Raw genomic sequence first — 24,539 nt, 5'->3', positions numbered from 1 at the left:
CTCGCTCTCTCTCCCTCCCTCCCTCCCTCTCTCTCTCTCTCTCTCTCTCTCTCTCTCTGTATCATTAAGTACAGTGCAACATGATTTACATTTTAGACTCTTCAGTGTATCCACCCTATGCTCTCAGAAGAGCTGCACAAACTCTTGGCATTCTGTAGATAAGATTTAGTGGTGTTTTTGCAGGTATTGCAGTCCAACATGCCTGTAAATTATTCAACATATCTTCAACATTAGATTACATCACTTTTATGACCTCCTTGTCAAATTCATCCCATAAGAGTTTAATGGCATTTAAGCTAGGTGACTGACGTGGCCAAATCACATTCTTCAGTTCTCTGCATTTCTCTTTTCTATTGACATACCTGCTGCACATTTCAGAAGCATGTTTGGGATCATTGTCCTGCTACAGAACAAATACATGACCAGTAAGTCACTCGCCAGATGGAACTGCATTACTGACAGCTATCCTGTGATATCCTTCCTTCTTTAATGTTCCATTAATTCTCAATAGATCACCAACTTTATCATCCACAAACAATCTCCACACCATGACTGACCCTGCATTGTGCTTCACCATTGATGTCACACACTGACTCTTCATACATTCTCTACAAAGTTGATGAACAAACATTGGATGATGGCTTCCAAATACTTAAAATCTAGATTTGTCTGTGAATAACACTGTGAATCATTGCTGCATTATGCATATTTTTGTGTTGCTGTACTCATTGCAATCTTTTCACCTAATTTTGTTTACATAATAAAGGTAATTTGGCTGCTATGCATTCCTTTAAATCTTATTCACAAAGATGATGTTGCTCTGTTGAGACAGAAGTTGGAGCTACTCACATAATATTTACTTCCTCATGAATTTCATTCACAGTATGAGAACTCTAATGTTTGCTCTATACACATATGAACTGTTCTTCCCTGTATGATGTTACTTGGGGCCTTCCTGATCATGAAACACTTGCACTGGCTCCAGTTTAGATTGATCCACTGCAATGTATGCACCACTGTGGATTGAGCTGTGTGAACTTTTATTGCTGTTGCCCTACTAGAACAGCATTCCTAATACAGATCTACAATTACAGCACATTTTTCATTATAAATCTCCTTCTTTTGTACTATTAGGAGGTAATATTGTATGAACCTGATCAGGTATACAATTACACTGGTAGGTGCACATAATATACTCTAAACTAACAAACTGATTGCTGCACAGACAGCTGAAGGAATGAGGCCTGTTTGAATGGAACCATCGTAGGTTAAGACAAGTCAGTGCTGTTGTTGATGCTCATCAGTGTCCTTCTATGTGAACAACCAGTCAAATACACAAGAGAGACACTTAGTCTTTACATGTTTATACTTGTTTTACTATCAGAATGGGGCTATGGCAGAATATTCAAAATGAAATCCTTGTTTTAACCACAAATCCATAGTTGTGATAGGTGGTTGAAAACTTTTGGCTGGTAATGTAGATGAAGATAAGAAGATACTGTGAGAAGAATTTGACAGTGCACTGAAAGTCCTACGTCAGAAAAGGGCCCGTGGTGTAGAAGACATTCCATCAAAACTACTGATAGGCTTGGGAGAACCAGTCATGACAGAGCTGTTCCATCTGATGTGTTAGATGTCTGAAACAGACAAAATACCGTCAGACTTCAAGAAGAATTTAATAATTTACCTCCCGAAGAAAGCAGGCAGTGATAGGTGTGAATATTACTAAACTATCAATTTAATAAATCATGGTTGCAAAATACTAACACAAATTCTTTACAGTGGAATGGAAAAACTAATAGAAGCCGACTCCAGGGGGGATCAGTTTGGATTCCAGAGAAATATAGGAACTCGGGGGCAACACTGACCCTACAACTTATCTTAGAGGATAGGTTAAGGAAAGGCAGACCTATGTTTATGTCACTTCTAGACTAAGAGAAAGCTTTTGGCAATGTTGACTGGAATACTCTCTCTCAAATTCTGAAGATACCACCAGGGGTAAAATACAGGGAGTAAAAGGCTGTTTACATCTTGCACAGAAATCAGACAGCAGTTACAAGAGTTGAGAGGTGTGAAAAGGAAGCTGTGGTTGAGAAGAGAGTGAGACAGGGTTGTATCCTATCCCTGCTGTGGTGCAGTCTGTGCATTAAGTGTGCAGTAACCAAAACCATACAAAAATTTGGAATAGGAATTAAAGGTCAGGGAGAAGAAATACGAACTTTGAGGTTTTGCAATTATACTGTAATTCTGTCAGAGACAGCAAAGGACTTGGAAGAGCAGTTGGATGGAATGGACAGCATCTTGAAAGGAGGATATAAGATGAACATCAACAAAAGCAAAACAAAGATAATGGAATGTAGTCAACTTAAATCAGATGATGCCGAAGGAATTAGATTTGAAATGAAACACTAAAGGAGTAGACGAGTTTTGCTATTTGGACATAAAAAAAAAAAAACTGATGATGGCCAAAGTAGTGAGGATCCATTTCTGACGAAGAGAAATTTGTTAACATCAAAAATAGATTCAAGTGTCAGGCAGTCTTTCCTGAAGGTATTTGTCTGGAGTGTAGCCACCATGTATGGAAGTGAAACATGGACAATAAACTGTTTAGACAAGAAGAGAATATAAGGTTTTCAAATGTGGTGCCACAGAAGAATGCTGAAGATTAGATAGGTAGATTGCATAACTAATGGAAAGGTAATGAATGGAACTGGGGAGACAAAAAGTTTGTGGCATAGTGGGACTAAAAGAAGGGATTGGTTGGTAGGACACATTCTGGGATGCCGAGGGATCACCAATGTAGCATTGGAGGGAAGTGGGGGGAGGGGGGGGGTTGACTGGCCGTAAAGTCTCATGGAGGAGGCTTCCCGTACAGACGGAAGTGTCACTGATGATAACGGGTCGAGATGACAGGAGATGTGGGGGTCGAATCTGCTGGGGTCCTGTGCACCAATCTGCCCGTTGCGGCAAGTCCGGTTGTTATAATAGGAGACATGGGCGATGTGTCCGCGTCCGTAGGAGAAGGAGGCGAGTAGAGTTGCTCCGACAGATGATGGTCATGTGGTTCCTGATGGGCACATCTCCTGGTGGCGTCAGTTCTTGTGCTGGCACCGATATGATGGTGAGAGGACTGCACTGTGAGTAATGAGAGATTCCAGTATCCCAAGCATCAGGTAGAGCCGAAGGTGGTGTAGCGGCATCCGGAACAGGCGTTGCTGGCATATGAGGCCGAAGCTGGTCCGAATGACGCACTGCAACACCCGTGTCCGTCTGGATTTCATACAGGCACTTGCCACGGTGTCATAAGATGCAGCCAGGACTCCGTTTTGGCCGCCTGCCATATCCTCATACCCATATGAGGTCATCAGCGGTGAACCGGCCAAGCGAAGGCACCCGCGGCCGTAAGGTGGAAGGCCACAGAAGATGAAGTAGCGTGCAGTGCTGTCGACCATGTAAGGACTCAGCCGGGCTGTGGTCACCCATGGGGGTGAAACGGTAAGAAGCCTGAAACTGGAGAAGTGCATCATTAGCAAGAGAAGTCAGGAGTTTCCTCATCTGAGCCTTAAATGTGCAGACCAGTCATTCAGCCTCACCGTTTGACTGTGGATGGAATGGAGGGGCCGTGACATGCATGACGCCGTGACGGGCACAAAACTCTGCAAAATTGGAAGAGGCAAATTGCGGACCATTATCAGTAACAAGAGTAGAGGGAAGGCTTTCCAAAGAGAAAATGCGAGCTAGAGCATTGGTGGTTGCCACGGTGGTAGGCGATGTGCAACGGACAATGAAAGGAAATTTAGAGTAGGCATCAATAACGAGAAGCCAATAAGTACCTAAAAAAGGTCCCGTGAAGTCAGCATGAATACGCTCCCAGGGCTTCTCAGGCGAAGGCCACGGTGACAAAGATGACTTCGGGGCGGTGGCCTGTGACGCACAAGGGCGGCAGCGACCATGTGCGCGATTTCAGAGTCGATGCCAAGCCAGTACACATGACAGCGCACTAGAGATTTTGTGCGAGAGACACCCCAGTGCCCTTGGTGAAGAAGGAGTAAGACTGAAGCATGCCAAGACGCAGGTACCACAACACGCGGCGAAGCATTTTCGATGGAAAGGAGGATAACACCATCCCTAGCCATGAGGCAGTAACGCAAAGTGTAGTAGTTCCGCAACGGATCAGGAGTCTTAGCGGACGGACGATCTGGCCAACCCTTCTGAATACAGCGTAAAACCTGGGAGAGGGTAGGGTCAGAACCTGTAGCAGCCGCCAGCCGGTCCCCGGTGATGGGGAACCCATCCACAGTCCAGTGCTCGGCAACATCCAGGTGGAAACACAAAAGTTCGTCCCTATCGAATGCCAGATCAGGACCCATGGGAAGGCGAGACAGTGCATCGGCATTCGCATGTTGAGCAGTCAGCCGGAAATGTACCTCATAATTGAAATGAGACAAGTAAAGAGCCCAACGCTGGAGGCATGTGCAGCCTTGTCAGGAAGTGACGTCGATGGATGAAACAAGGAAACAAGTAGTTTGTGATCCATAACAAGATGAAATTTGGATCCATCGAGAAAAACACCAAACTTATGAAGAGTGTAAATAATGGCCAAAGCTTCTTTTTCAATTTGAGAATACTTTTGTTGGGTGTCCGTGAGCATTTTGGAGGCATAAGCAATGGATTGTTCAGAACCGTCAGAAAAACAGTTCGCAAGGACTGTACCGACCCCGTATTGAGAGGCGTCTGTGGCAAGAACAAGATGTTGGCCAGGTCAGAGGTCAGTAAGTAGCCAGGCATTGGGCCTGTTTCAGCATACTCTTCAATTTCTGGAAAGCCGCATTGCATGACACGGACCAGCGAAAAGGCATGTTTTTATGCAACAGACGATGCAATGGCAAAAATTTTGATTTCTGAAGATTACACGTAAGACTGGCAGTCTGTAAGACATGAAAAAGTATGCTGAGATTTTGAAGATGTTCGTCAGTGGTGGAGCCAGTGACAACAATGTCGTCCTGGTAATTTATACACCCAGGGACTGTGAGCAATAATGGTTCCAAGAATCGCTGAAAGAGAGCAGGGGCGCTGGCAACCCCGAATGGCAATCGTTGGTTTTGATAGAGGCCAAAAGGCGTGTTAAGGACCAGAAACTGCCGGGAAGCAGTGTCGAGAGGAAGTTGATGATAAGCTTCTGACAGGTCAAGTTGAGAAAAAGACCTGCCTCCAGCAAGTTTAGTGAACAATTCTTCAGGTCGAGGCATAGGGTAAGTGTCGATGAGGCATTGAGCATTTACAGTGGCTTTGAAATCGCCACAGAGATGAATATCACCATTTGTCTTAGCAACGACAATGACAGGAGAGCACCACTCACTGGAAGTGACAGGAAGCAAGACCCCTGAAGCAGTGAGATGATCCGACTCCCGTTTGACCTGATCATGAAGCGCCACAGGAATGGGCCGAGCCCGAAAAAACTTAGGCCGAGCAGTGGGTTTGACCGTGATATGAGCTTCAAAGTCGTTTGCATGGCCTAACCCAGGAGAAAAAGGGACGAAAATGTCATCGCCAAGGAATTTAATTGAGCACAAGGAATAGCATTAGAGACGATATTGACAGAGTCATCTATGGAGAACCCAAAAACGCGAAAGGCATCAAAACCAAAAAGATTCTCCGCGTTACTATGGTCGACCACAAATATGGGAACAGTGCAAACGACAGATTTATAAGATACCTCAGCATCAAATATGGAAACAGTGCGAACAACAGATTTGTAAGATACCTCAGCATCAAATTGTCACAAGAGAGAAATCTTCTGTTTATTGTAAGTCCGTAATTGCCTAGTGACAGGTGACAGGATTGGAGAACCCAACTGAAGATACGTCTGAGAATTTATGAAAATGGCAGCAGAACCAGTATTGACCTACATACGGACATCTCGATCAAGCATTTGGACAGTGAGGAATAACTTCCCTGAAAGGGAAGAAGTACAATTGACAGACAACACAGAATCAGAATCAGCCTCACGTTCATGAACATCATGTATGCAGTCGGATTTGCAAACAGATGATACATGACCCTTTTTTTTGCATTTGCGACACACGGCCCAGCATTGTGGACAAACTTCTCGTGAATGTTTCGCAAAACACCACGGACATGAAGGAAGTTGCCATGGGTTTTGCTGCAGTTTCTTATAGGCTTGTTTATGCTTAGGCCGAGGCTGCACTTGGGAGCATACTGTGGCCATGTCCCCCAGCGGGGACACGCCACACGCTTTGTCAACATCGCACAGAGGTTGTATTTCCCCGACTTTGCCCCATGCCTCTATTTGCGCTCCAGCGGTGCGAGAAATTTCAAAAGACTGAGCGATGGATAGGACTTCATCTAGAGTCGGATTTGCCAACTGAAGGGCACGTTGCCTAACTTCTTTGTCGGGCGCCGATCGGATAATAGCATCCCATACCATGGAATCGGCGTAGGATTCTTTGTGAACTTCAGTAACACATTGACACTTTCTACTGAGGCCATGAAGTTCAACAGCCCAAGTGTGATAGGATTGATTCGGTTGTTTTTGACAATGATAAAAGGCAACACGAGAGGCTACCACATGCGTTTGCTTTTAAAAATAGATGGACAGAAGTGAGCACATTTCAGCAAAGGACAAAGACGCAGGATCTTTCAAAGGAGCCAATTGTGACAACAACCGGTACATTTGAGGTGAATTCCATGAAAGGAACAGAGACTTACATGTTTGTTCGTCGGTGACATGAAATGCCAAGAAGTGCTGTCGAAGATATTTTTCGTAATCAGACAAGTTTTCCTCCGTCTCGTCGTAAGGAGGAAAAGTAGGTAGAGACAACGATGAGAGACGCCTTTGATTTGATGCCATGACGAAATCACGAATCACATTTGTGAGAAGTGTTTGCTGTTCTGTGAGACCTTGCAATAGTTGCTCCATGTGGGTCAATGATGGAAATGAAAAATCACTACCTCGTCGCCAATTGTAATAACTTCAAGTTGAACAAATATATTTCAAGGAAGAAGCAATACATGAAAGTCACAGATCAAGTAAACAGAGTAAGATGTGTGTACACTTTAACAGTAAAATCACAACAGAGTCCAAGGCTGGCGGCTGCTGGCTAGCTGGCCGCTTAGGTGGCGCTGCTGCTGCATGGCTGGCAGACAGCACCGCATGTAGAGGACGGGCGTAACTGTGCGGCGGCACTTTGAAAGATCGGCGAGTCACAACAAACATTTTATTCAGTGATTTGCCTCAAAGAGTCAGGTGATTTTCACAATCATGCAGGTTCAAAAAATTAAAAAAACATGCTGACAGTCAACATCTTCTATAGTATTGATTAACCTATGAAACCTTAGCATTAAAAATCAGCCTTGAAAATTTCTGCATTAATTCCCCAGTGACATATGATATGATGGTGTCAGCGACAATGACACTAGATTATAGTCTGTTTTGATTATAAAAGCCATGTCTTGGTCAAATACTACTTTATTTAAATTGATAACTGGTTTCACCTTTGCTGCGATAGTAAAATCTAAAAGTTACAGCAGCCATAGTTAGGAACATAGTCAGTACATAGGATTTACAGAACAAACTGAATCAATTCACCTCAATACTATAGCAAAATAAAACTATATGCTGTAATTAAAAAACTAACTGATGTACTGACTGTGTGCCCATATGTTGTTGCTGTAATTTTTTGATATGATGATGGCTACAAAGCTGAAACTAGTTATCAGTTTTACTCAAGTAGCATCTGACTCAGACACTGACTTTTATAATCTGATCCAATACAAAGGTCACAGGTCTCCTCCACAGATCCAGACATCCTCATTTCACAAATTATATTCTGTATGCTCTATGCATGGCTGCTTAATGAATCAAATCCAATACAATACAGTATGGCCAGGAGACATCACAAAATATAGTACAGAACAGAGATATTAGCTGTACAAACATCTAACATAACGTGTGACAAAATCTATGTACGCATTTGTGCTTATTTAAACTACCTGTAAGGTATATTTCCCACTGAGGCAGTACAATATGTGTGGTATTATGCTTATCAATGCAATACTCATGTTCCCACTGGGGCAATGTAACAAGTAACATGACAGCACGAATGCATCAGTGGCAGCATGCATTATAATTTCTTACAATGTGTGACAAAGTATAATGTTCCCACACTCATTTCATGAACAAGTGGCTATAATGGCATTGATTCCATTGCATTACATGAATTAAATCACATTACCACTTTGGACAGTCACATTATTGGAAACAGTGATATTTACACCAATAAAAGTTAAACATTAAACCAACCAGGTTCAGTAAGCACTGCTCTAAAATGGGTTGCTGGATAGTATGAGGATGAGTTATCAGTAGAAGATTAGTTTGTTTTATTATTTTTCAGAAGAATTTACAGATACAACTACCAAAAATAACAATCAAGATGGAACAATGAAATTAACAAAATTGTATGTGTAAAAGGAAATTGTTGGGAATGCAGAAGAATGACATGGGTTATTTTCAGTCAGAAAGATTCCCAACAATTAGTAATAAAATGACATTTAATAAATATGAAGAAATACTTCATGATGCTTCTTCTTGTGAAATATCCAGCACAATTAGTCATTTGAAATTATTACAACAACTCTAAAATATTAAAGTCCTGTCACTATGCCTCTTATACATGGCTCAGTGCACTGAAGAGAATTATCCACTGTAGCTCTGTGATCCAGTAATGACAAAGCATCAATCAGTCGCTATCCACAGATGCCTACAGGTTGCCAGCTGTGGCCCTTGTCAGACTTCAGTATAGTTCGTACTGCCAAACCATACGGCTGCTATGCTGCAAGTGTTTTGAGTACAGCTTATCAATTGTAGTGTAGTGCTCTCTGGAGTCATGAGTACCGCCACAACAGAAATGGATATGGCAGCTCATATTCAGCCTTTTGTAAGATCTTATATTTTGCTGTCTTGGCCAGTCACTTTACCAGGCTAATTTACAAAATAATTAGCCATTGCATCTCTGCTTTTTATTGCTGACATATTTCTTTCTGGGGGATGCAGTCATATAATTAATTAGGAAAAAAGAAATTATGTCATACTGCAGTTAAATACCCTTCATTTTATTTAATTGCAGTCTGAGGAAACTTCTTTCTTTTTCTAACTGAAGTTTAAGTGTAACAGTGACACTAAAAATGATACAATACTATTTTACTGTAATAATTTTTTTTTAATCTTAAGTTCTGCAACCTGTTAGGATATGACTAGTTCTTATACACAGAAATTAACATACACTGAGACCCTTATGGGACTTCATGAAAAGCATAGCAGAAAAAATGCAAAATCAGAACAAGCATAACTATTTCTATCTTTTGTTAATGGAATAAATCACATTCACCTGGTAGGACAACTCCTGGATTAATTATATTTTTTATGATGACAGGAAGTGCTCAAATAACAAGCATCTAAAAACTGTAGAACTGCTTGAATACACAACAGATATCAGATGAGACACTTAACACACATAAAAAAATAGAGAAAATAAACTTTTGAAGTTGATATGGTCTATCTAGCCAGGCATCATATGTAACACTGGTCTATTTATATTATTCATACTACTATATAAAGACATGTTATTGTTCAATGTTGTTACTAAAAATCTCAAAGTTCTTGACCAATTTATTTCAGACTTTTAACATTACTCTAATAAGTGGTTGGTGGGTATAGGCTTCATACATTTTTAATATATATTGATGGAAAAAATTGCAACACCAAAAAGGAGATGGGCGAAATAAACGAAAGCTGGCAGGCCTGTTTATACGTCTGAAAGATTATGTCTCTTCAAATTTCCATACCATTCACATAAGAGTGGTGCTAATAGTGCCACTGTGGGGATGCAAATCAGATTTGATTTAAATGTATGGTGTACAGGTCATGAGTGTTAGTTATCTTTGAGATTGTATGTGGTGGCAAAGACACCATTATCAACATGTCACTGAGTTTGGATGAGATCTTATAATAGGCCTACAAGAAGCTGGATGATCCTTCTGTGATCAGAAAGCCTTGGCAGGAACATAACCACTGTACATTTTCGTTGGCGGTGGTGGTCACGAGAATGTACAGTTGCAAGAGGACCAGGCTCCAGACGGCCATGTGGCGCTACCAAGAGGGAAGACCACTGTGCTCGGTGTATGGCTCTGGCATGTCGTACTGCATCTGCAGCAGCAAGTTGGGCAGCAGTTGGAACCACAGTGACATAGAAAGCTGTTACAAATTGGTTACTCCAAGGGTAGCTCTGAGACAGATGCCCTGTAATGGGCATTCCACTGACCCCACACCACCACCATTTGTGGCTTCAGCAGTATCATGTGAGAGCTCATTGGAGGACAAGGTGGAGGTCTGTTGTGTTTTCTGATGAAAGCTGGTTCTGCCTCGGTGCCAGTGATGGCTGTGTGTCGGTTAGGAGAAAGCCAGTTCAGGGCCTGCAACCAATCAGTCTGTGTGCTAGACACACTGGACATATACATGGAGCTATGGTCGGGGGTGCAATTTCGTATGACAGCAGGAACACTCTTGCGGTTATCCCATGCACACTGACTGCAAATTTATATGTTGTTCTGGTGAATCGGCCTATTCTGCTGCCATTCATGAGCAGCATTCCAGGGGGTGTTTTCCAACAGGATAACACTCACCCAAACATCGCTGTTGTAACCCAACAGAGTATCAACATATTGCCTTGGTCTGTTTGAGCACCAGATCTGTCTCCAATTAAGAACATTTAGGACTTCATCACATGACAACTCCAGCGGCATCCAGAAACAGTATTACCTGCCCCTGTGCTGACCAACCAAGTGCAACAGACAGAGAACTTCATCCCACAAACCAATATCCAGCACCTGTACAAGATACTGTATGCACTTTTGCGTGCTTGTATTCAATATTCTAGTGGTTACACTGGTTGTTAATGAACCAGCATTTCACATTTGCAATGGCTTATCTTGCACTTACATTAATCAGTGATCTTGCCATGTTAATCAATTAAATATATTACCTAGACAAATGTTTTCCCAAAATTTCAGTACTCTATATTAATTATTTTTGGTGTAGAGATTTTTTTCTGTCAGTGTAAATATACCATATAATGACAAAACATTTTTGAGCAAAAAACTTGAAAAGTTCTTGGCCGATTTACTTCAGATTTTTACATGATATTCTAAGAAAAATTGGGACGGACATTTTTAAATGTTTGTGGTATAGCAGTATATAAATAAAATCTGCACTACTATATAAAGACAAGTCATTGTATAGTGTTGTTACCAAATATCTCCAAAAGTTCTTTGCCTATTTTCTTCAAATTTCTACATGATACTCTAATAAATGTTCAGACAGACATAGGCTACATGAGAAGAGGAAAAGTCACTAGCAGAACTCTCAGAAAGTTCGTGACCAATTTACTTCAAATTTTCACTCATTACTCTAATAAACATAACAGACGTAGACTATATATTTTTATGTATATGGTATGTAAATATGTACATATACTATATAAAGAGGAAACATCATTAGCAAAAATCGTGCAATGTTTTCGATTGATTTATTTCAAATACTTACAGGATGTTCTCATAAATATTTGGACAGACATAAGTTATTTATTTTTTGTGTATGTATACATATAAGTGAAATGTTAGCAAAAATCCCAGAAATTACTTGGCCAATTTACTTAAAAATTTTCACATTATATAGATAGATATCCAGCGATCACAGGCCCTGCAAACCATGCGCTGCTTCCACAAACTGCCTCCATTCCTTCCTGTTTTGTGCCTGATTCCTCCAGGTGTCTACAGCTCCCAGGGCTGCTAGCTCCTAAAGCAGGTCGTCCATACAGCGCTGCCTCGGTCGTCCAATGGGGTGTTTGGTTTTTGGTTTCCCCTCTACTGCCATCTTTGCCTGTCTTCCATCTAGCATACGGGCAACATGGCTACATGGCCCACCCATTGTATTCTTTTGCTCTTTATCTTCTGTAGAATAGTTGGTTGTTGCATCAGAAGGTATATATCCTCATTTTTCTTCCTCCTCCATTCTCCGTTATCTAATACTGGTCCACATATCTTCCTCATTACTCTTCTTTCAAATATTAATAGTTTTTCCTTTTCTCGCTTAGTCATTCTCCATGTTTCTGAACCATACATTACTGCTGGGCATATGACTGTGTTGTAGATTTTCATCTTAGTGTTCACTGAGATCAATTTAGAGCCGAGCATCTCTCTGAGGGAATGCATGCATTTCATTCCCACAGATATTCTTTCCTTGATGTCCATTTTTATGTTGTTGTCTGTGGTAAGCAAAGATCCCAAGTATTTGGACTGGTGTACTCTCTTGAACCTCTTGCCATCTATCTCAAGAAATTCTTCCTGCTCTTGTCTTCTTCCTAATTGCATGAACTCTGTTTTGTCATCAGTCTTCTGACTGGTTGGATGCAGCCTGTCATGAATTCCTGTCCTGTGCCAACATTTTCATGTCAGAGTAACACTTGCAACATACACCATCAATTATTTGCTGGTTGTATCCCAGTCTGTGTCTTCCTCCGCAGTTTTTACTCTCTACAGCTCCGTCTAGTACAATGGAAGTTATTCCCTGGTGTCTTAACAGATGTCCTACTGTTGCTCTGTCCCTTCTTCTTGTCAGTGTCCTACTATCATCTTGTCCCTTCTTCTTGTCAGTGTCCTACTATCATCTTGTCCCTTCTTCTTGTTAGTGTTTTTCATATATTCTTTTCCCTGTCAATTTTGTGGACCTTATCAGGCCACCTAATTTTCAACATTCTTCTGTAGCACCACATCTCAGATGCTCCGATTCTCTTCTGTTCTGGTTTTCCCACAGTCCATGTTCACTACCATACAATGCTATGCTCCAAACATAGTCTCCGAAATTTCTTCATCAAATTTAGGACTATGTTTGATACTAGTATCTTTCTCTTGGCTAGGCATGCCCTTTATGCCAGTGCTAGTCTCCTTTTTACGTCATCCTTGCTCCTTCTGTCGTGGGTAATTTTGCTCCCTAGGTAGCAGAATTCCTTAACTTCATCTAATTTTTGATCATCACCTTGAATTTTAATTTCACTTTTGAACTTTCCTTTTATTTCTGTTATTGATTCTTCAATGCAGACATTGAGCAATAGGGGCAAAAGATTACATCCATGTCTTACCCCCTTTTTAATCTGAGCACTTCATTCTTGGCATTCCACTCTTATTGTTTCCTCCTGGTTATTGTACATATTGTATATTACACATATTTCATTATAGCTTATCCCTATTTTCCTCAGAATTTCGAACATCTTGCACAATGTTACATTGTCAAATGCCTTTTCCAGGTTGACAGATCCTATTGAAGTATCTTGATCTTTCTTCAGTCTTGCTTCCATTATCAACCACAAAGTCAGAACTGCCTGTCTGGTGCCTTTGCCTTTACTAAAGCCTAACTAATCATCATTTAACTGATCCCCAATTTTATTTTCCATTCTTCTGTATATTTTTCTTGTCAGCAACTTCGACGCATGAGCTGTTAAGCCGATTGTGTGATAATTCTCGTCCTTATCAGCTCTTGCAGTCTTCTGGATTGTATGATAACAGGACATTTAAACCATTAGACAAATTGTTTCTCCCATTTATAGTCATTATCCTTATATATAGTTTTAAACAGAAATTGTATATACAGCTATGCACTGTTTTGTTTTCTTCCTTGCAGTTGACTTAATAGAAAATAGGAAAGTCCTATTTATGGTTTATCAGCTTATGATTAGAATAGTACTATAGAATCTGAATTATCCGAAACTTTCTAATCCTGCAGGAAAAGAGGAGACTGACAGGTAGGGGGCAGGAAATGTACACAAAGAGGTGGAAGTAGCAGACAGACAGTGTGAAAGGGGGGGGGGGGGGGGGCAGGTGGAGAGAGGTAGGGGGAGGAGGAGACGGAGAGAGAGAGGAGGGGGTGAGGAGGTGGTAGACAGAGAGAGTGGGAGGAAGAGGAGATGGTCAAAGAAAAGGGGGGAGGAAGAGACAGACAGGGAGGTGGGAGAAGGAGATTAGGATGTATATCCAATTCCCATACATATTTACCAGTCGTGAACCATTACTGGGTTCACTAGTGTCCTATATAATTGCTCATGTATTCTCTTACCAATTAATTTTTTATGTGCAATATTATTTTGTAAATTTGATATCTCAGTCCAGAAATGTGGAGCCACCCATGTAACAAGTATCTAACATTCAACTCTCTAATACTCCTGCTGGCAGCTTGTCTTTGAAAATATTTGAAAGGGTTGTTTATGACTTGATCTGAAGATACTTTAGATCAAATGGCTTGTTCATTTGCACTAGTGAACACAATGTGAACTATGGTACACAATGAGATGACAGAAGTAATGGGATTGCAATATGCACACATAAATATGGCAACAGACACAAGGTATAAAAGGGCAATGCATTGGCAGAGCTGTCATTTGTACTCAGATGATTCATGTGAAAAGGTTTCTGATGTGATTATGGCCATACAACAAGAATTAACAAACTTTGAATATGGAATGATAGTTAGAGCTAGACTCATGTGACATCCCATTTTGGAAATCATTAGGGAATTCAATATTCCAAGATCCACAGTGTCAAGACTGTGACAAGAGTACCAAATATCAGCCATTACCTCTCGCCACAACCTTCACTTAATGATGAGAGCAGTGGCGTTTGCGTAGAGATGTCAGTGATAACATACAAGCAACAAAGGGCGAAATAACCACAGAAATCAATGTGGGACATAACAATGAATGTATCCATTAGGACAGTGTGGCAAAATTTGGCATTAATGGGCTATGGCAGCAGACAACTGATGTCAGTGCCTTTGCTAAGAGCATGACATCGCCTGCAGTGCCTCTCCTGGGCTTGTCACATCAGTTGGACACTACACAACTGGAAAACTGTGGCATGGTCAGCTGAGTCCTGATTTCAGTTGGTAAGAGCTGACAGTAGCGTTTTGAGTGTGGCACAGACCCAACGAATCTGTGGATCCAAGTTTTTAACAAAGCATTGTTAGAGCTGGTGGTGGCTCCATAATAGTGTGGTCTGTGTTTACATGGAATGGAATGGGTCGTCTGGTCCAAATGAACCAATCATGGACTGGAAATGGTTATGTTTGGCTACTTGGAGACTGTTTTCAGCCAGTCATGCTCTTCATGTTTCCAAACAATGAAGGGATTTTTATGGATGACAGTGCACCATGTCACTGGGCCACAATTGTTTGCGATTGGTTTGAAGAACATTCTTGATAATGTGAGCACATGGTTTGACTATCCAGGTTGCCCAATAGGAACCCATCAAATATTTATGGGACATAATTTAGAGATCAGCTTGTGTCAGAATCCTGCACTGGCAACACTTTTGCAACTACGGGCAGTTATAGAGGCATCATGGCTCAGTTTTTCTGCATGGGACTTCCGACGACCTATTGAGTTCATACCATGTCGAGTTGCTGCACTACGCTGGGGAAAAGGAGGTCCAACATGATATTAGGATGTATTTCATGGCTTTTTAACCTCATTATAATAGGTATCTAGTGGAGAAAAGTTACACAAATTCATTTTTGCATGCAGAACAATTGTCAGAAACTAGAGAAGCAAAACACAGAAAGGTGTGTTAATGAAATTCTGTAGGACAATGGGTATTCTAATGCTTATGTGTTTAAGTTAATACTGGGCTAGGGAAACAAAAATGGAATACAGGCCAAAGAAATGCAATTGTGTAGAGGAATGAGTGCTGTTTAATAACAGACTTGATTAGAATTGAGACAATGTGTACTACAGTACCCACAGAATGACAGCATCCAACATACATCCTATATTCTTACAATAGATAGGGGAGTGTGGGTGTGGGTGGGAGTGGAAGGGAGGGGGGGGGGAGAGAGAGAGAGAGAGAGAGAGAGAGAGAGAGAGAGAGAGAGAGAGAGAGTCACTTCCCCATGGGAACTTATTTTATCCATGTTACCTACAGCAAGTGAAAGCTCTCTGGCCGTAAGACCACTATGCCAGGTTATGGTTCTGACAATAGAATCTAAGACAGTCCATTGGAGAGCCACAGTTCACATTTTGTGTACAGATGTGTTAAAAATTTCACAGAGAGGAATTATAAAATACCACATGTATCAGGTGCATATCCTTGAGTGATCACAGAACTAAGGTCTCAGAATCACTGTAGTACTGAAGTAGGAAGTAGAAGAAAGAAACTCCATTAACTACCTAGAGAGTACCATTATGAAAGCCAACAACAAATGGTAATTTTGAGCTTTCAGGAAACTTACATGCACTGATCTTATCATCAATGCCAGTTGCTGCTATCCACTATGATATGATTTTTTACTTTGACAGTTCATCATCTCTCACTCAATTCCCCTTGGCCAACAGTGAAACGTGTAAAGAACTCAGTGATGTAAAACAAATTGCAACATCCGATGGTTTTTCTACAAATGACATTGCACAACTGTACGATAGGCTAAAGTAAGAAAGAATACATAACTGCCAAACACATTCTCACCTAGAAAAAAAGAGGTGATAAAAAAAGAAAGGAAGAAAACTGTCCCTGTGGAATTTCATAGTAATACGTCTCAGCAAGTAGAGAAATGTTTTAGAAAATCTAATGTTAGATTTGGTTTCCAAGTTAACAATACACTACGAATTTAGGTAAGACATCAGATGGGAAGTGCTTAAGATTGATGGCTTTGGAGTATGCAAGATTGACTTCAAACAATGCTATATTGGCTAAACTGGCTGCTCTTTCAATATGAGATTTAAGGAGCTTTTGCAGCCATATAACAAGACTGCCTTGTGCTTATATTTAGCTGAGACTGGCCATGCTATAGGGACATTCATATTAGCATATGTACTGTTCCCAGAGTACCAAAGGGTCATGCTCTCAGTTTGTTGGAGGAGTTAAAAATGTAAAAAAAGCAAGAAGAGTTTGGAAGATAGCTCAGTAGACAGAACGATTTTGCTGCTAAAGCCTGCTTAGTCTTTTTTGGCAGTGTCTTACATTAACAATTTAAAACTTCTATAATGTACACCTTCCTTAGTCATTACCTTCTATGATATATGCTTTATTTTGTTATACTGCTCTCATCACTCTCCTTTTTTTACTCTCTCTACTCTGTTTTACAATTTATGAGGCTTGTTTAGAAAGTAAAGTACAATTTCTTATAAAACAAACCAATATAGATTTTTTAAAAAAATCTATTTTTATTTAATTCCTTACATATTTCTCTTCCTTATGTTGTTGGTCCAAAAAATCAAGAGCACAAGCCATTCTTTCCATTTTGTGTTTCTCAGTAAGCGACCTGGGAAACCAATGTGCACACAACTGGAAAAATTGCAACTTTTCATAGACAGTTTTGTGCAAAGTTGTTCTACCCACATTTGGAAATTCTGATAGCGAAGTTGAAATTGTGAACTGACGGTTTACACAAATCTTTTTGTGTACTGCTTTGACCAAACCTTCTGAGATCATTGATGGTTGGAATGATTGCACTACATAATGGACATTTTCCTATCTGTCCTTCAAAGCTCTCACCCTTTTCTGCACTTCACCATCGCTTGTTGCATTGGGGCCATACATCTCAGTTATCTGTTGACAAATTTCTGCTGCTACATCATTCCTTGGTGTCAGAAACTGAATCACTGACCATATCTCACTGTTGGCAGGCTGAACAGCTGCTCTAAACATTTTGAACTGAGACTGTAAACAGCAGCTTTGATGATAGCAGTACAAATGGCATTGTTTGATGAGCAAGGTATGCCAGCAGTCAGTGCAAATCCGCATCTCAATGTTCGCATGATATTGGATTAGTTATGGTGATTTGGACCTTACTTTCAAATAACATGCATATTATATTGGCTGTCTTATCTTATTAATTGAGTGACACAATGTTTTCTGGTGTTTGTCATGATGCGGGGTATGAGGGGCCCCTCTGGTCCCAATGTCTCTTTGGTCAGTACTTGCCTATGTCACATCTGGAAGGCTTTGCCAACAGAGGCCACTGATTACCTCTTCTAATCTTAAATTTTGTATTCATTTTCATCACTTTCAAGTTATTTTGTTAGCTCTTTGAACTTGAAACATGGGTGTACTAATACTGTTATCTAAGGTTACTGCCTCAGTTTTTCAGCAATACATTGTCACTCAACTGTTACCTTTTTAAGAAATTTAAAAAAAAATGTTTCACTTATCGATTTTTGATGTACTTCATTTTATTATTGTAACAAATATAATAAATTTTATTTTCAGAAAAGTTTTTTGCTTAATGTATGTTTTTTTAGTTAATTGTATGTACATATATGTCAAATATGTGTGCAGCAGTGACAGCTGATGAGTTTTTGTAGCGACACCTGATGAGTTTTTGAAACTGTACACCAGTTTGCTGTGAACAGTGATGCCTTTCACATTGTGATTCTCCTGGCACTGAGGTCTGGTCTGCACTGTATTATTGTACCTGTTTAATGATGCCAACCTAACTTTGTTTATATCATCTGAGACTGCCACTTTGACTTAATCATGTTAGGATAACATAAAGATGTTTCTCTTTTATTTGGGTATGTTTCATCACATTTTTAAACTCATGTTCCCACTATATATGAAATTACTCCTTTTTTGTTATTTCATAATTTGTTATTTATAAGATGTAATTTGTCTAGCAGTTGCAACTGCTTTCCCTTTCCAGACAGGTAAGAAGATTGTCAATATGGACTGAAATTAATAGTCTGATGAAAATTTGTTGTGGTCATTTACTGGAATTAAAGAAATTTAGTATCAATGTGTTGGCAGGAATTGTGCATGGCAGACTAGTAGGACCATACATTTAGCACACAAATTAAGAGTTGCTGTTTATCGTAATTTCTACCCAACAAATTGCAGAAATACAACACTTGTGGCACAATAGAGTGTAACCTAATTTTCTACACTTCATATGACAGTGTCTAAAATAAATGTTTAATGAATGATTAATTGAACAGAAGAGATCCAGCAGCATGGCCTCCCCATTCATCTGACCTTAATCCTTTAGATTTATGGCTGTGGGGGACATTTAAACTCATTGGTGTAGTCTTAGATTAGATTAAATTTACTTTAATTCTAATTGATCCATAGTGAGGAGGTCCTCCAGGATGTGGAACATGTGAGGAAAACAATAATACATGACAAATATTTACAACTGAATCAAATAAGCTAATGTACCTTCCACAGGTCCAAAGTGGAATGATCGTCATTTTTTTTAATGAATGCTATATGAAAGAATCATTTTACAAACACTAATGCACTGAATTTAAAATAAAAAAAAGTCTTTTTTATTTATGAGGTAATAAACATGTAATATAACTACTACAATACTTATTTATATAATGGAAGGAAACATTCCACGTGGGAAAAATTATATATAAATACAAAGATGAGGTGACTTACCGAACAAAAACGCTGGCAGGTCGATAGACACACAAACAAACACAAACATACACACAAAATTCAAGCTTTCGCAACAAATTGTTGCCTCATCAGGAAAGAGGGAAGGAGAGGGGAAGACGAAAGGAAGTGGGTTTTAAAGGAGAGGGTAAGGAGTCATTCCAATCCCGGGAGCGGAAAGACTTACCTTAGGGGGAAAAAAGGACAGGTATACACTCGCACACACGCACATATCCATCCATGGATGGATATGTGCGTGTGTGCGAGTGTATACCTGTCCTTTTTTCCCCCTAAGGTAAGTCTTTCCGCTCCCGGGATTGGAATGACTCCTTACCCTCTCCTTTAAAACCCACTTCCTTTCGTCTTCCCCTCTCCTTCCCTCTTTCCTGATGAGGCAACAATTTGTTGCGAAAGCTTGAATTTTGTGTGTATGTTTGTGTTTGTTTGTGTGTCTATCGACCTGCCAGCGTTTTTGTTCGGTAAGTCACCTCATCACAATACTTATTTACAATGAACACGTTACTGCACTGCGATGGTGCAGAAGTTAGATTGTACTTACACACACACACACACACACACACACACACACACTTGTTTACAATGAACACATTACTGCACTAAAATGGTGCAGAAAATATATACACAAGTTCATTGGTCCTACTGAGAAATTCGTCAATAGAGTAGAAGGAGTTGGCCACCAATAAATCCTTTAGGCTTCTTTCAAAGTGAATTTCATTTGTTGTTAAGCTTTTTATGGCTGCTGGCAAGTTATGGAAAATGTGTGTTCCTGAATAATGCACACCTTTTTGTACAAGAGTAAGTGACTTTAAATCTTTGTGAAGATTATTCTTATTTCTAGTACTGATGCCATGAATTGAGCTGTTGGTTTGAAAAAGTGATATATTTTTAATGACAAATTTCATTAAGGAATAAATATATTGGGAAGCAGTAGTTAGTATCCCTAGTTCCCTAAACAGGCTTCAGCAGGATGTTCTTGAGTTCACACCACATATAACTCTTACTGCACATTTTTGTGCCTGGAAAACTTTAGCGTGGCTTGATGAATTACCCCAAAAAATAATCCCATATGACATTATGGAATGAAAGTAAGCATAGTATGCCAGCTTTTTCATTTTTGTATCCCCTATGTCTGACACAATTCGCATTGCAAATAGAGATTTGTTTAGATGCTTCAGCAGTTCTGTGATGTGCTTCTCCCAGTTGAATTTATTATCAAGCTGTAATCCCAAGAATTTAACACTGTCCACTTGTTCTATCTGCTTGTCATTGTATGTTAGGCATATACTCGTGGGACACCCCTTACAAGTTATGAGCTGCATGTAGTGTGTTTTTTCAAAGTTTAGTGACAAAGAATTGGCTAGGAACCAGTGATTAATGTCCACAAATATTTTATTAGCCAATCTTTCTAAAACTACACTTGATTTGCTATTTATTGCAATGTTTGTATCATCGGCAAACAAAACTAACTTGGCATCTGATAATGTTACTGATGAAAGGTCTACATACACCCACTGACAATCTGCACACATTACAGGAGCATGTGACCCTTTCATGTGATCAACTCTGCAGGCAGCCAGCTGTGTTTGCAGAAGTTCATGATTCTTTGAGGATAGCTAAAGAATGTGCACTGCCTGTGTGTTAACGGACAAATGGCTATTGTAGCATAACTTCTTTCTAATTTTAACCAGAACTGTTTCTTGTAAGAAAATATCCTGCATATTTAAATGGTTATAGAGGAACATGAGGCATAGTATATTGTTTGGCTGAGAGACTACTATACTCATTGACATTGAATATGGTTTGATGTTTGATGAAATTGCAACCTATATTGGAAGTACTACTTCTACACAGATGGATGTGTAGGATTATGTGCAGAGAGAATCATACTAGAAATCAACACAGTAGTAGACCACAAATGTATTGTCAAAATGGAATGACAGATATCTCAACTGTATCGACAGTGATCTGTAATGGCGTTTCATTGTGGTTGTTAACGGAGTACCTTGAGCTGCCACCTAGACTACAGCACCAACCACACAGCAGTGTGCCAGCAACACAACAGCAGAAGATCACACCTCCAGTTGCCAAGGTACCAGATGGTGCTACACTCTCTGCATATGGCACTGTTATTGTTGGCACTATCTTGCCTCCATGAGTCATGCGTCACCACCACAATTTCTTGGTATTCTTCTGCGAGATGGCTTTATAGGATAATGTCTGTCAGCTATTGAGTTAATGTGGGGAGTTCACTGTTCTCTGGACTTTTAGACTACCCTGGCCAAGTACTCCCCGAGTCAAAGTTCCATTCACTGAGCACACAGTACACTCTGGGCTTTATCACAGGCATACTGTGGCTCTCCAGTCAGGGCCTACTGACTTACATGTCACATCCAAGTCACTGAGTCATCACAAGTGCATCAACCATGGATGACATCCATGTGTGAACATTTCCTGGCTAGGTCAGTGATACAATATTAGGACAAACTAGGAAGTGTCACTGACTATTTTAGCATACACAGTATGGCTCACATTTTCTAAGAAACTGTTACTGTATTTGTTCAGAATACTGAGATAAGTTCCATTGATCTTTAGCTATCTGGGCACATTCATTAATTAGTGGCATGAATCACACATGGATGATACATCAGTTGGCAATGAGGGTAAAACTTTTCTGCAACATTCTCATTCCACCAGTTGGTGACATCCTCCACATTGCCGGCCCACGACCCACCATGTCTCATGCTGCTGGCCCTTGTTCCACTGGCCTGCCTCATGCCCCTCTCTATCAGGCACTTTCCTTTGCTTTCTCTGTCCTTGGCACCTGTTGACACCATGAACTCTCCCTCTCTGTCACTTCACTCTCTTCCATTCCACTGGCCATGGCTTTTCCCTAGTTAACAGGTTGCCCTCAGTTTCTCTTTCCTTTCCACCAGTTCTCTACACTTGACCCACACCCTTGGGGCCCGGCCCTCCATCCTCTCCTGGGCCTCTTCTTTACTGAGTGGGAGTCACATTCACCTCACACTCTTGCTCTCTTCTCCAACAGGTGACTTCTGAGCATGTGTTGTGCCTTCTGACAGATTCCACTGTGAGTTGTCTCAGTCCAGTTGCCACCCCTGAACATCTTTGGTCATGATTGTATCCTGTGAACTTAGGGGCCCCTCTCATCTGTGCAGAAAACCTGCCTTTCCTTGTCTGGACACCCTCTGTGGCACACTGTCAGATTTCCCATGTACTCCTGTTCTGTGGTCCTGGAAGTTTTGCCGTATGGCCTGGCCACAGCAGATCGTGCCACCTTTGGTAGCCCAGTTGACCTTTCTCACTGACAGCCATGTGCATATCTTATTTCCACATTCACTCTTCCCTATTCTCAGCCAAGTGGACCGCTCTTTCTTTGCAGCCACCTCAGTGCTGCCAGCCTTCAGTCCTCGCTTTTGGGTCTGAGTCTCCACTGCTGACGGCACTCCTCCTTGATGACCCCAATGCCTCTCCCTTGGGGAAGAGGGAATGCAGTACCCTTGGTGGTCACCTACATCACAGTCACTGACCACCCAGGAAGATGGTTCCACCAGCTGCTCTGTATGCAACAACTCATTGTTGATTCAGTTTTGGTACATATTTCTCATACTGCCATCATTAAGCAGAAATCTGTCTTCTATGGCCCATCCACCAGCCACACAGCAGTATACTGTGTGTTGCTACCCTTCAAGTAAGCCAGCAACACAACTGTGGAAGATCACACCTCCAGTTGCCACTGTATCAGTGGCACTATGCTTACTGTACATGGTGCTGTGCTTGCCATTCATAGTGCTGCTATTGTCGGCACTATTTCACATCCCCGAGTCACATGATACTACCTCACTTGCCTGGTATTCTTCCACTGGATGGCCAGAGTGCCCTGTTAGGACAGACCAGGCAATATCAGTGACTACACTAGCATAAATTATGTGGATTGTACCTTGTAAGAAACTGTTACTGTAGTTATTCAGAAGACTAATAAAGTTCCTTTGTTACTTGGCTACCTGGGTACAGCCATACATTAGTAGCACGCATCACACAAGTAGGTCAAATCAGTTAACAGCATATTGGAGCACTACAGTTGGCATGCCATTGTTCATCCTTCACAGTTTACCAGTATATGTTGCGTCATTGACTATGTGCAATGACTGCAGTGTGCCAGATACCCTGATACTAAATCAGTGATGCCTGCAGATGCAGTGTCTCCCATAGTTCCTGGAATAGTGAACTCTTAAACTTGCAACAATTACCTCTATCACCTAGCATTTTTCTCATGAATATTGCATTGTTTTTTTTTTACTTTATACTGTTTTGTATGTTATTATAACAAGTACTTGCTAGTGTTGCTTGTTAATACTAATTTCTGTTTGTCTTTTGGAATTATTTCTAGATTTTATCCAATTGGGACTGAGGTATCAAGAATAATTCAGAAGGATCTCATTCTGTCTGGTTATCATGTCCCAAAAGGTGTAAGTAGATATCAGTTACAAATTATATCTTGATTTGTGGCTGAAATTTGTCTCTACCCAATTGCTTCTATTATCTTAAATTTTCTTTCTAGCAGATGATTGATTGAGATAATGAACACAACTCTTAAATAAACTTTCAAATGGTTACATTAATAGACTTTTTCCTTATTTTTCCTAGAAATATTTAAAAGACCACCATCAACTTTTTGTTTTGTCTGTTCGGCATTTGTATCATGCCATTGGGTTATAGTGTTTTTTTTTTTCGATTCTACTTTCTTTGCTGTGTTGATTCATACTTTATCTCTATTGTTTGAATTTAAAAATTTAATTTTTAATGAATTTAAAGTTTTTATTATTGAAGTACAGTGTCCTCAATAACATGAATAAATTATTTTTAATATTTCTGGTGTGTTGCATTCAGTACCATATAGATTTGGTGCCATTTCTTTGCTGTTTGTAATATTCCCGTTTTTTGCCAGATTGAAATAACTTTAACAAGGAATCTGTTTTTTCCCCTTGGGTCTCATCTGCTACATT

General features: G+C 40.3%; 1 protein-coding gene across 1 annotated transcript in view; it reads left to right on the top strand.

The window, feature by feature from the left end:
* Positions 1 to 24,539, top strand: part of LOC124723144 (probable cytochrome P450 CYP44) — a 255,877-nt gene that overhangs the window by 183,407 nt on the left and 47,931 nt on the right. Inside the window, exon 8 of the mRNA XM_047248335.1 lies at positions 23,924 to 24,002. Coding sequence (XP_047104291.1) covers positions 23,924 to 24,002 — 79 coding nt within the window. The remainder of the gene's footprint in view (positions 1 to 23,923; positions 24,003 to 24,539) is intronic.

This window comes from Schistocerca piceifrons, chromosome X (genome assembly GCF_021461385.2).
Source record: "Schistocerca piceifrons isolate TAMUIC-IGC-003096 chromosome X, iqSchPice1.1, whole genome shotgun sequence".
Lineage (NCBI taxonomy): Eukaryota > Metazoa > Arthropoda > Insecta > Orthoptera > Acrididae > Schistocerca > Schistocerca piceifrons.
Note: the sequence above shows the minus strand (reverse complement) of the source record. Positions and strands in the feature narration are given on the sequence as shown.